Source organism: Electrophorus electricus, chromosome 7, assembly GCF_013358815.1.
Source record: "Electrophorus electricus isolate fEleEle1 chromosome 7, fEleEle1.pri, whole genome shotgun sequence".
In the NCBI taxonomy this organism is placed as follows: Eukaryota; Metazoa; Chordata; class Actinopteri; order Gymnotiformes; family Gymnotidae; genus Electrophorus; species Electrophorus electricus.
The window spans coordinates 3,001,501-3,013,423 of record NC_049541.1 but is presented as its reverse complement, the minus strand read 5'-3'; the positions used below and the strand labels follow the sequence as shown (position 1 = coordinate 3,013,423).

At 41.5% G+C, this 11,923-nt stretch overlaps 1 protein-coding gene across 1 annotated transcript; it reads left to right on the top strand.

Moving 5' to 3' along the window:
• The first annotated feature begins 1,977 nt into the window (after positions 1-1,977).
• Positions 1,978-11,328, top strand: LOC113583392 (activin receptor type-2B). The gene is made up of 11 exons (XM_027019709.2): positions 1,978-2,410; positions 4,619-4,826; positions 5,152-5,261; positions 5,541-5,692; positions 5,972-6,115; positions 6,360-6,503; positions 6,941-7,086; positions 7,210-7,324; positions 7,614-7,752; positions 8,029-8,159; positions 8,779-11,328. The coding sequence occupies exons 1-11, from the start codon at positions 2,359-2,361 to the stop codon at positions 8,980-8,982; spliced, it is 1,545 nt and encodes a 514-aa protein (XP_026875510.2). The 5' UTR covers positions 1,978-2,358; the 3' UTR covers positions 8,983-11,328.
• Positions 11,329-11,923: the final 595 nt, after the last annotated feature.

Genomic DNA, 11,923 nt, shown 5'->3' with positions numbered 1-11,923 from the left:
CTTATGAAGGGCTAGATGTTGGAAGTTAAAGGGCAATAAAAAGGAACAAATGAAATTAGGGAGCTAAGGACCCCAGGCCTACATCCTGTTAATTATGATAAACTTCAGTTACTGGCTGTCACAGGCATAGAACGCACGAAAAGGAAGGAAGCAAACACAATTTTCCAACAGAGTTTTTATGAAATGAAACATAAGCGTGCCTCGAACTGAACACGAGCATGAATAAGCTTTCTGTACAATAAAGCTGTGATATCATTCATCGAGCATTTTCTTTTCAAGTCACGGTAAAGGAGTGGCTTTGAATAAAAGGGACTAGAAGACAAATGGCTTCTCAAACAAAATCTTCGTGCACAGTTTGTCTTCAGCACTACACTCCTGTTCCATGCCCGAGATATAGTGTGCTCACACCCGCACTTGTCAAAAGGCAAAAAGATTAGCTCCATTATTCCACCCTTGGATGATATGCTCCTCTAACATTGACAGACATGTCCTGTAAGACAACGCCATTGGGCAGTACTGACCACAGATAAGCCTCAGCATTGTCACTCAGGCCTTTTGCTTAATCCTGTCTCTGCCGGAGACTCTAGTCACGGATTATATTACACTCCTGGAGCTTTTGGTTTACAATTGTATCCCATGATAATAACATTTGTCAGTGTACACATTTCCAAATACCACAATGCCTCCACGTCTTCCATGAAACGAACAGTGTGATACTCGCATTGTCTGCATTTTTATCTGACTGAGTTTAGTCACCCATTCAAAGCTGTGCTGTGACACTTTATAAACGCTGTATCAGTAATTGTTGAATTTTGTTCGATTTACTAATAAGTGTTCAATTTACTAATGAGTGTTCGATTTACTAATAAGTGTTCGATTTACTAAGCACAAAGCTAAAGTCTCTATATCAAGTAACACTGCCCTTCTCCCAGCTACAGTCCACTACTTCAAGGTTGCTGGTTCAAGTCCCACCGCTACCAGATTTCCACTGTTGGGCCCCTGAGCAAGGCCCTTAAGCCTCAATTGCTCAAGTTGTACCCAGTCATAATTCTACGTTGCTTTGGATAAAAGTGTCAGATAAATGGAGCAGTTGAACCGATCTATTTAAATGCTTTTATACAGGGTTTTTTTTGGTTTGTTTTTATTTTCATTGCATATATGCATGTGGGAATGACTCTGTACTGCCTGCTGTAAATTGTATATTTGCATATTTCCACCAATTAAATAAAATTACTAAGCACGTAGGTGTAGCGATTTATATTACATGTGATTAAGTTGAAACAGTTTTGATAAGTCCTGGCTGGTTTACTTTCCACCACTTGCTACATCCAGCAACTGTTTTAAGTGGTGAGCTAAGAGGCCGGAGACGGCTCCTGTGTTTTCAGTGAGCACATGAAACAGGGGGAGTCTTTGTGAGGGGAGGAGAAGGAATGCCTTAGACTGGTTGGTGAGTGACAGGTGAGCATGCGGGGTTCAGGGGTGGAGGGGGTTGGGGTGGCAGCTCTCTTTGGAAGTGTTGTCTGTGCAGGACTGGTGGCGAGAATGGTGATGGGTAAAATCCATGACCTCCGGGGTCAGTCGATGCCGGGGGCCTTTGTGCTGTTAATAGTGAGGCTACTCAGAGAAGAGAGAGAGAGGAAAGGAGGGAGCACACACAGTTCTTGAATGTATGTATAATAGTTAGAACAATGATAAATGCTGATACATGCTACTTGTTGAGTTTTTTTTAATATGTTAAAATTATATATATATATATGTGTGTGTGTGTGTGTGCTTTTATTTTAAGTTAATACACACTTTTTATTGCTTTATTTAAAAAAAAAAAGGTGTTTATATGCTAACAGACCTGATATTTAATTGTAAGGGTAGAGGGGGTTCTATGCCCCTATTTCAGTGTGTAGCCTATAGAAACATCCGGGTTCCTGTGATGGCATTGCTCGCCGTTCAGAAGCCATTTTGGACGCGGTTCAGCTTTTCCCATGTCAGCTCTAGCCCCTTCGGCTGCGCGGCGTGCTTGTGCAACTCGGGAGAAAAATAAGGGTACCCGGTTTTTTTTTTTGTTGTTGACCGGTCTGCAGTATTCGATACGCTGCGTTACTAGCAAGGATTTGCTGCTGCCCCGCCGACGTAAAATGCTGTGTTTGTGAGCGACTTCACTTTGTTGCGCGTATTTCCAGGGAGCGGGGGTACTGAAAGAGGCGCTATTGACAAACTCGCTGTTGTAACACTCGGAATCGGTCGGAGGCCCCGGGTCGTTTGTTGGCGTTCATGTGCTACGGGTAATTTTTCGTAAATGCTTTCCAAAGGAAAACGCCATAAAAGACAGAGTCTTGCTCAAGCCTCCCTCGTTGCGGGAATATGTTTGCTCGCTGGCTGACATTTGCACTTATTCGGGGAAGTTTGTTCGCAGGTAAGAGGTGCTTGAACTGATTTTAACATGTGTAACAAAAACTGTATCAATTTCAGTGTATATGCAGCTAGTTACAAAATAAAACCTGTAGCTCAGACTAAGCCCAATAACTAAAGGAAAAGAGTGACTGGATCAAATGTGCATCAGTAAATTTTGTTCAGTGTTTTTGTTGTACCTTGGTTTACACTGGCCCGTGTTTACCATCCGTTTCTTTGTCATGTGCTTGCTTGTTCATTTGAAATGGAGTTAAATAATCGAATACGAATTGGAAACTAGTCTACCATGCTTTCTCTGACCACAAGAGTAACCACGCTAAAAAGCGGCTTCGGCACAAAGAAAGAGTTGCGAGGCATGACATGAACAGCTGCTTTTAACGCTGTCCCACGCCACTAGGGGCGCTGTTGCATTTTGCGTCTTTTTAAGTAACGCAGACTTTATGTCCTATAATCTCCCGATGTGTGAGAACAAGCCACTCAATATTGTCCTAAAAGCAGCCTTGATTTTCAGAACATCTGTTTTTCTTTTAAATGTCAGACTTACTTCTTAGGGCACTGTACCATAACTTCTACTTTGTAAAGGCTGATTGTACACAACACTGTATTATACAAATAAAATAGACTCGACCTGTATGGGATAAGGAAGTAGCCAGAGGAGGGGGGAAAAAATTAATTTCCCTAACACTTTAACCATCTGTCCTATAGAAAAGCAGAGAGTGCTTTTTAAATCCTACATGATTGATTGATTGATTTGGAGAGCCGATACATTGTCATACGTTCATGGGTTTCATGTCTCCAATTTTACACCTGAACATGGACATTATCACAGTTAACCAACTACTCAGGCTACTTGAGGTGCATATTTTGTTGTTAACCCACCACCTCTGTTGGATGGTGGTGTTTTACCTGTGCCTTTCGTTTACATACTTTATAAATATACTGTATGTTTATACTTCAGTCTAATGAGTTGTGTTACTGTGAAGCACAATGCACATACTTTGCCCCTAATCCCTAAATCTTATGATTTATAATGGACTACCAGACTCTTTACCTGTGTCTACGAGTAGGGGCGGGCACTTTCAAAACAAAAGAGCTTTTGGCCCGCTCTGGAGAAGCAGTGCTGTTTCAGATGTAACAGGAGTAATTCGTCTTGAGGCATCACGCACATCTCTACAGGGGAGCAGAAATGTACATGTAAAGTCCTAAAGCTGTTGGCGTGTGGGAGGGGGACGTTGTAATTCGTTCTTCTCATGTGACATCCAGAGTGACTAACAGGACTACTAGAGCTTGTCTGGAGGTTTTAAAATGCACATCCCTGCTGCCTTTACCAGTAGTGTAGCACTTTCTGAAACCTACCTGGGGCGGGGGAGTTGGGTGAAGAGGCCTAGATGGTTGGTGGTTAAGTGAATTGTTGTATCTACTGTTACAGTCCTGAAAGAGACAAGGGATACATATATTTTAAAAACTTAAATGTTGACTGAAGAGATTTCTTGTGTGTGTGTGTGTGTGTGAACCTCGGTTCTTTTTGTTCCTCCAGTCTAAACATGATCTGACCCAGTTCCCTGTGCATTTTTGTATTGGGGGGCGGGGACTGGGTGCATTTTCGTATTTCATGTTGGGGGTGGGGTATAAAGTATAGAGTGGTATTACTTGGAGTCTTCCCCCACTGACGCGTCACATGTCTGGGTTTATTGTGGCTGCTCTGTGACCAGTATCTTTTTTTTTTTTTTTTTTAGGTCACTTTTCCTAACTTACACCTCAGCAGCTGGGAGTATAATGAAGGCTTGAGGAATATACTGTATATGCTTATGATCTTCCTGTACAAGAAATGATTGAATGACTCATAAACGGCCATTTGTTTTAGCTGCCCACAATATCAGTTGGCACGTTTGGAACAGGAAATAACTTTCACCGATATTTGTTTGACATTAAATTATATATTTAATGTTTGTCGGTCTCTCGTTGTTTTGTATGGAAAATTCAAAGTCATTTTAAAAAATATTTTTAATAGGTGTTTCACACTGGTTTTTTTTATTAGGAATTTGTATTTAACAGAACAATGTGTGTGACGTCTAAGAGATGGGAGATTAGTGTTTGTGTGACCCAGAATTTTATTGATGAAAACAGTTTTTTCTCATTTTGGTTCAGATTTGTAATTCTAATTGTAATTGGCCTAATGTGATTCTAATCCATCCCTTTCTTGGTCTCTCAGGTCCAGGTCAGGGGGAGGTGGGCACTAGAGAATGTGTTTATTACAACGATAACTGGCGGGCAGAGAGAACCAATCAGAGTGGCTATGAGCGATGTGAGGGAGAGAAGGACAAGCGGCAGCATTGCTATGCGTCCTGGCTCAACTCTTCGGGAACCATCCACTTGGTCAAGAAGGGATGCTGGCTTGATGACTTCAACTGCTACGACAGGTGATTGAGACGGAGGAGAAGCCGCTTCTCTTTGGAAATTTCAAAAATGCAATAAATGAGTCAACCACCAGTTTTGAAGCAGCCAAGAATGTTCAGTAAATGCCACTCATTCATGATTAGCGGTAGCTGTGTTAATTAGTTGGCTGAGATGTCTGTTGCATTTTCAAATACAGTACTGTCTCTGAGGAATCCCTCATTATTGAATGTCTGTCTCCTATGTCCAATTAGCGTGTTAACTTATTTCCTCCGGTCATCCCCCTTCTCTAATTGCGTGTGTGTGCGGGCGTGCGTGTGTGCGTATGCGTGCGTGTGTGTGTGAGAGCAGACAGGAGTGTGTGGCCACTGAGCAAAGCCCTCAGGTCTTTTTCTGCTGCTGTGAGGGAAATCACTGCAACGAAAGATTCACACACCTTCCTGAGGCAGTTGCTCCAGCAGGTGAGAGTGGGTGTTGCTAGAATTAAGACACCAGACAGATTGTCATGGTTCACGTTCACTTTTCTTTAATGAAGTATTGAACATAGACAGGCTGTCAGGTGGACAGAATGAATAACTTCTTGCCTGGAGTATTTTCCACCTACATATTTTGGCTCAGTATGTGTTGGAAGCTTTGGCCCTTAATAGGGGCCATATTTCCCCCTGTTATAATTCTGAATATGAAAGTGAATGATTAATTTGGTAGTATATTTAATGTGTGTGTGTGTGTGTCTGCTGCAGTGAAGATCCAGCCTCCATCAGCAGGGTCGTCTATGCTGGGCGTGCTGGTTTACTCTCTCCTACCACTGGTTGCTCTTTCTCTGGCCCTGGTACTAGCCTGCTGGACCTACCACCAGCGCAAGCCACCCTACGGCCAGGTGGACGTTGGCCAGGTCTGACAGTGCTGTCCTAAAAGCCAAATCTCTTTCTCTTTCTGCACTCACTGACATGCTATAAGTGACAGATGATGTAGAGTAAGACCGTAGGCATTGATTTTGCTGTTGACATTTTCTGTCAGTTACTTTTATATTAATGCCTTTGGTTGAGCAGCATACATTGAACACATTTAAATGCTATCACAAAACTAAAATGAACACATTTTTGTAAAACCTTTCTTTTCTATGTCCTGAAGTATTGTTGATGCTAACCTCACCAGTACCTTGCTCTGTTAGGATGTAGGACCTGCTCCTCCCTCACCTCTGGTGGGTCTGAAGCCACTGCAGTTGCTGGAGTTGAAAGCCAGGGGGCGCTTTGGGTGCGTTTGGAAGGCCCAGCTACTAAGTGAATATGTGGCAGTCAAGATATTCCCCATTCAGGTCAGCCTCCAAGACCTTTTTAGACTGGATATTAAATCACTAACCCTACCACATATGACCAGTAATAAATGCCATTCCTGGAAAATGTGACTAGAACTGTAACTACATGTAGCAGGTTTGGGTAGATTGCATTTATGCTACCCAGAGATGATGCTCTCCACAGTAAAGAATACTAAAATAGATCTGCTCTTATTCCAAACACTTTGCATTTCAATGGCCATTACGTTTGTGTGCGCCTTGTTAGGACAAGCAATCATGGCAGAATGAGAGAGAAATTTACCTGACAGAGGGATTGAGGCACGAGAACCTGCTTCGCTTCATCTCTGCTGAGAAACGAGGAACCAACCTGCAGATGGAGCTCTGGCTCATCACAGAGTTTCATGAGCGGGTATATCGATTGTTTCATTTGTTCCATACCTTCATATTGCTCATGCATTAGATTACTGTAATGTACCCTCTGACCCTTGTATTGTCTGGTAGCTTTTAATCAAATCTGCTTCAAGGGAAACTGTTTTATTCTATACATCATTCCTTATTAAGATCAGATGAACTTACAACCTTTTACATGTCAGTTTTTATCTGTTACGTAGTTTTTGTCTGTGATGAATGCTTGTCTGAGCTTTTTCCTTCTTTGGTCTTGGTTCATTTAGGTGAACCAGGAGACAATTCCTGTCAAAACAGTATCATTAGATTAAATGGTCACATCAGTCATTTAAATGGCTTCTCTTGGAGCTTGTGTCAGGATTCTCAGGAGCAGAGATTTGTTTGTTTGTTTTTTCTTCCAAATGAACATTATCTAAGGTGTGTCTGTGTGTGCGCACCCAGGGTTCTCTGACAGATTACCTGAAGGGGAACACAGTGACATGGGTTGAACTGTGCCACATTGCCGAGAGCATGGCCCGAGGTCTGGCCTACCTTCACGAGGATCTCTCCTACAGACTGGAGCTGCCAAAGCCTGCCATCGCACACAGGTACACAACCAGATGGACGGCTGATGGAGTAGACCATACGGCCGTGTGTGTGTGTGTGTGTGTGTGTGTGTGTGTGTGTGTGAGACACGCGTCGGATGTCTGATCATGTTCTCACGTTCGCAGGGACTTTAAGAGTAAGAATGTTCTGCTCAGGAATGATTTGGCAGCTGTTATTGGGGACTTTGGCTTGGCAGCACGCTTTGAACCAGGCAAACCGCCAGGGGACACTCATGGCCAGGTGAACAAAAACAAACAACCAGACTACATAATGAAACCATATGCTGTATAATCATTTTCTGTTAAAATCTGACAGAATGGCACAATTTAAAGCTGCAATTGGTTATTTAATTTTTGGACTGTATAGTTTAAGGTACTCTTAGGCTAAATCCAAGGAGACTTTGATCAACTCCATTCAGCATCTTGCTTCTTAGTGTGACACTTTTGCATCTAGAAATGGGCCCTACCTTGCAACCTACAGAAGGTGTGTGTGTGTGTGTGTGTGTGTTCGTGTTCGTGTTCTGCTGCAGGTTGGCACTAGGCGCTATATGGCCCCAGAGGTGCTAGAGGGCGCCATAAACTTTCACAGGGATGCGTTTTTGAGGATTGATATGTATGCTCTGGGCCTGGTGCTTTGGGAGCTGCTGTCCCGCTGCACTGCTTCTGATGGTGAGTCTCTAGAGCATACATAGCTGTAGAACTTTGTCACTTGAAGGTGACAAAGTTCTAGAAAGTTGTAGAACTTTCTAGAGGGTGACAAAGTTCCTGAACCTTCCATCATTTGGAAATGACAAATTCTCATCGCATTCATTTTCTCTCGCAACAATGGAGCCAGGATAAAGAACCCCTGGTTAGGATGAGAGATTTTTAGCCTTTAGTCAGTGCTGCTGAGTTGAGTTCCATATGTTCTTTCCTGTGACCTTAGCATTCTGTGTCTGTCTTCAGGGCCCGTGGATGAGTACCTGCTTCCCTTTGAGGAGGAGGTTGGCCAGCACCCATCTCTGGAGGACCTACAGGACGTAGTGGTCCATAAGAAGATGAGACCCATCCTGAAGCCCTGCTGGCTCAAACATGTGGTGAGGACAAGGTTTAAGCTTCCTGCTTACAAGAACTTCATGTAGTTATATTCTTCAAATTCAAATGCAGTCGCTATAAACTGGAAAAGCTCATAACTTTCTTAGCCAATTTATGGTTTTTAGCTTCATAGTCCACAAAAAGAAAAAGAATAAACATAGTAGTTGGAGTTTGTTTCTTCAGATTATTAACTTCTTGTTTTTCCAGGATTGCACACTAATCAGACCAAACACTAACATACATATTGCTCATTCAGTGTTTTATTTCTTTATTTGTTTTAAAAAATCAGTATAAAAGAGATGCAAAGATATAGATTCTGGGATTTTGTAGTGGTGTATTGACATTTTAAGACTGGCAAAAAGCACGGTTTCCCCCAGAGGGTTGACCGGGCCTTGACATAGGAGAGTTCCGTCAGCAGAACCTCACTAGGGCTTTTTTTTTTTTTTTGACGTGTCATCAGACCTTTTGGTTTTCATATTGAAGTGACTGGCTTTATTCATGTAGAGGTCTGACACACTAATGCTGTTTTTTTCCTTTTGTAATGTAATACAAAGTTTTTGGCACTACTCAAGCACTGTAAAACTGTTTTGTAAACTGGTTCTCTTTCTCTTTCTCTCTCAGGGTTTGGCTCAGATGTGTGAGACAGTGGACGAATGCTGGGACCATGACGCTGAAGCTCGCTTGTCTGCAGGCTGTGTGCAGGAACGCATCTCGACCATTACCCGGGCAACCAGTACCAACAGCAGTTCTACCTCGGAATGCCTGGTGTCCATGGTTACTTTAGACAGCGACTCAGAACTACCACCCAAAGAGTCCAGCACATGAACCAGAATTTAGAGGCCAGTGCACCATGGTTCAGTATCCATAATGACTGAATAGACATCGTAAAGACTGTCCAATAATGTGAACTCTGCTGCTGTTTTGATCGTGTGCTTGGGTTTTGGGGGGATTGAATGAGTTTGTTTTTACATGTCTGATCAGTTTCAGCAACCTCACACTAAGTCTACTGTATTTTTCCATTTGGAAAGCACAAATTTACAACAAGAAAGCGGACTCCTCACAGGACATTCAGGTGAGCACTTCACAGTGCTGTAGCATTAGCACACGTTACCTCGTCTGTTTCGAATGTATTTTAGAATTTAAGTGTGATTTTGTCTTTTAAGGGTTTTTTTTTCTCTAACTTTTATCTGCCTTCACTCCACCAATACCTCCATCCAAAGGCCTATGAAAACCACATTCCTCATTTGTTTGTGCCGCCATGATGGATTAGTCAGTGAACTAGTAAAATGGAGGCCAATTGAAAGACTGTTAAACAAAAGCTTCCCTTTTTTAAAAAAAAAAACCTTTGCAATCTTTTCTTAAAGTTTTCATGATTTATCTCTTTGCCTGTCTGTTTTGTTTTATGAAGGCTAAAAAGCTTGTTTGGGATTCAGCACAGCACTGGAATTGTCAGACAGCAAGACTGTGTTAATTTTCTTCAGTTGAGGCGCCAACATCTTACATGCTTAGAGCCTCAGATTGTCTGATTTTTAGATGCTTAGAGCCTCGGATTGACTGACTGATCTTGGTGTTTTCATCCGTCTGAGTATTCCATATTTCAGAGGTGTTGGAATATAGACATGGACATGTTGGATGTTGCCCTAGGATTCCCTGGACTCCCGTTGGTTACCTGAAAACAAGTGTAGCATCTGCAGGCTAACGGGAAAATTGTGGCACAGAATAAAATGGTCCTTTGTTTCTAGAAAGGTGGGAATGATTTACAACATGCTTGATTCAGTACTACTCCCACACGTTCTGCTTGGTAGGGCGGTCGTCTCAGATATTCGGGGTAAGAGCAAGACGTGTGTTTGTGCAGACAGGTGCTGCTTGTATAATGAGCAATAGCACTAACATCAGGATAAAAAAGGGAGTGTTTGCGATCTGTTACAGTTCTCAGGTAAATGCAGGTGTGTAGTCTAATCTTTTAAGTGTCTTGCATGTATGTCTAGCGTTTTAAGCTCTTAGCAATAGACTGGAGCAGTAGGGTCCTGTCAGTAGAACGACGCACAGATTGCGCCCTTGTGTTGTATGCAAAGACTTCGCCATGCAACAAAGAATAAACATTCATTGTGCTGCTGTGTAGTCAGGGTTGGCACTCGGCGTGTTTGCTGCTGGGTGCTTCTGTTTTGTATGTGGTCAGATCCCTTTGAAACGAGAGATGATTAATATTATAAAGAACCAAGTTCATTACAATAGAACAACCTTGACCTTTATTTAAAAAGTATGCTACTTCTGTTTCCCCTCTCCCCTCCCCTGTTCAGTTTGGTTTTTGTTTGGTTTTGCTGGTAGAAATGATGGTATTTAAATGTTTAGCTACTTTTTAATATATATTTGACCTTTCTTTTTATTAAAGAAAGTGATTTTGATTTTTTATTTGTTTTTTTGTTTTTGTTTTTTTTAAGAAAGTGCTGGGTTTTTTTATGTGCTCACAGTGTACCTAATGTAAAGACTAGAGGTCCGTGTGGTTGTGCATAGTGAGTACATGCAATAGCAGTTGATTCTCATAGTATTGTTACTTTTTTATTCTACAAAAGGTGTAACCTACCTCATTTTAACCACTCTGGAATAATGGTGACCTTTCCAAATGTTTTCTTCAGCTATGTTTGTATTTATGTGATGTATATTTTAGTGTAGGTATACAGTAGCATCCTGCCTAACCTCTACCTGAGCCAGTTTTGATAAGCTTGACTAATGTCCACATAGGTTTACGCTGAGATCGTGGATTTGAGTTTATGAAGTACCACAGCTGTACGCAGATTGGTGTGTGCCAAATTGAGTATTTACTGACCTTGACATGGGTCAATTTTTAAGCCACTGATCCAGTACACTCCAAAAGGAATGGTACTGTGAGCTCGATTGTCATAAAATGATGTTAGTCTGCCTTACACTGGCGAGGTACATGTGCCCTGTGTGTGGTGCTCTCCCAAGTAGATCTCCAGTGGCAGGGAAGATACCAGAAGTGAAAGCAATTTGTTTTGTTTTTGTTTTTACTTGTTCTTCAGTTTATTCATTGCTGCTTGTGTAATTCTTTTGTCTTGTCCTTTGCTGGGTTGTTTTATTGATATTATTATTATTATTATTATTATTATTATTATTATTATTCATTTTTTCCCCCATTCAATATTTCATTTAATTAAATACATCTGCAATACAACTTGCCTCTAAAAGTGTCTTTCCTCTGAGTGAGTTAATCTACCTTTCAGGGCGTGGCTTGCAGCGCTGAATTAAAAGGCCTATATCCTACAGTTTTCTTATTTTATCGTGTACACTTGCAGAGCTTATTTTTGGGACATGAAGGCACACAGTCATAATTCAATTTTACGTGACGATTATCCCTTCGAATTAAACAGGCTGTTTCTATTATGTTGCGTTTAAGATGGGTATAAGAAGATAAATTAGCACTAACATCTTAAAGCCCCTGAGAAGTACAATGTAAATGGGTGTGGCTAAACTGCTGTAGGCTCAACAGGTTATGTAAATGAGTTTGTATTCATATCATCAGAGGAAAGTGATTTCTAAATGAGCTATTTTTGCTTCTTCTATTTTTATATGGACTGTATGCACTGGGATAGTGAACAGAGAGTTTTGGAACTAACAATATTTGTATATTACTTAATAATTTATCAATGTCAGTAATGGGGAATTTCAGGTTTCGATTATTGGTCTTCAATTTGGCAAATTTAAAAGCGCGGATACATTTGAAATGGAAAGACCTCTTTTGTGTCAT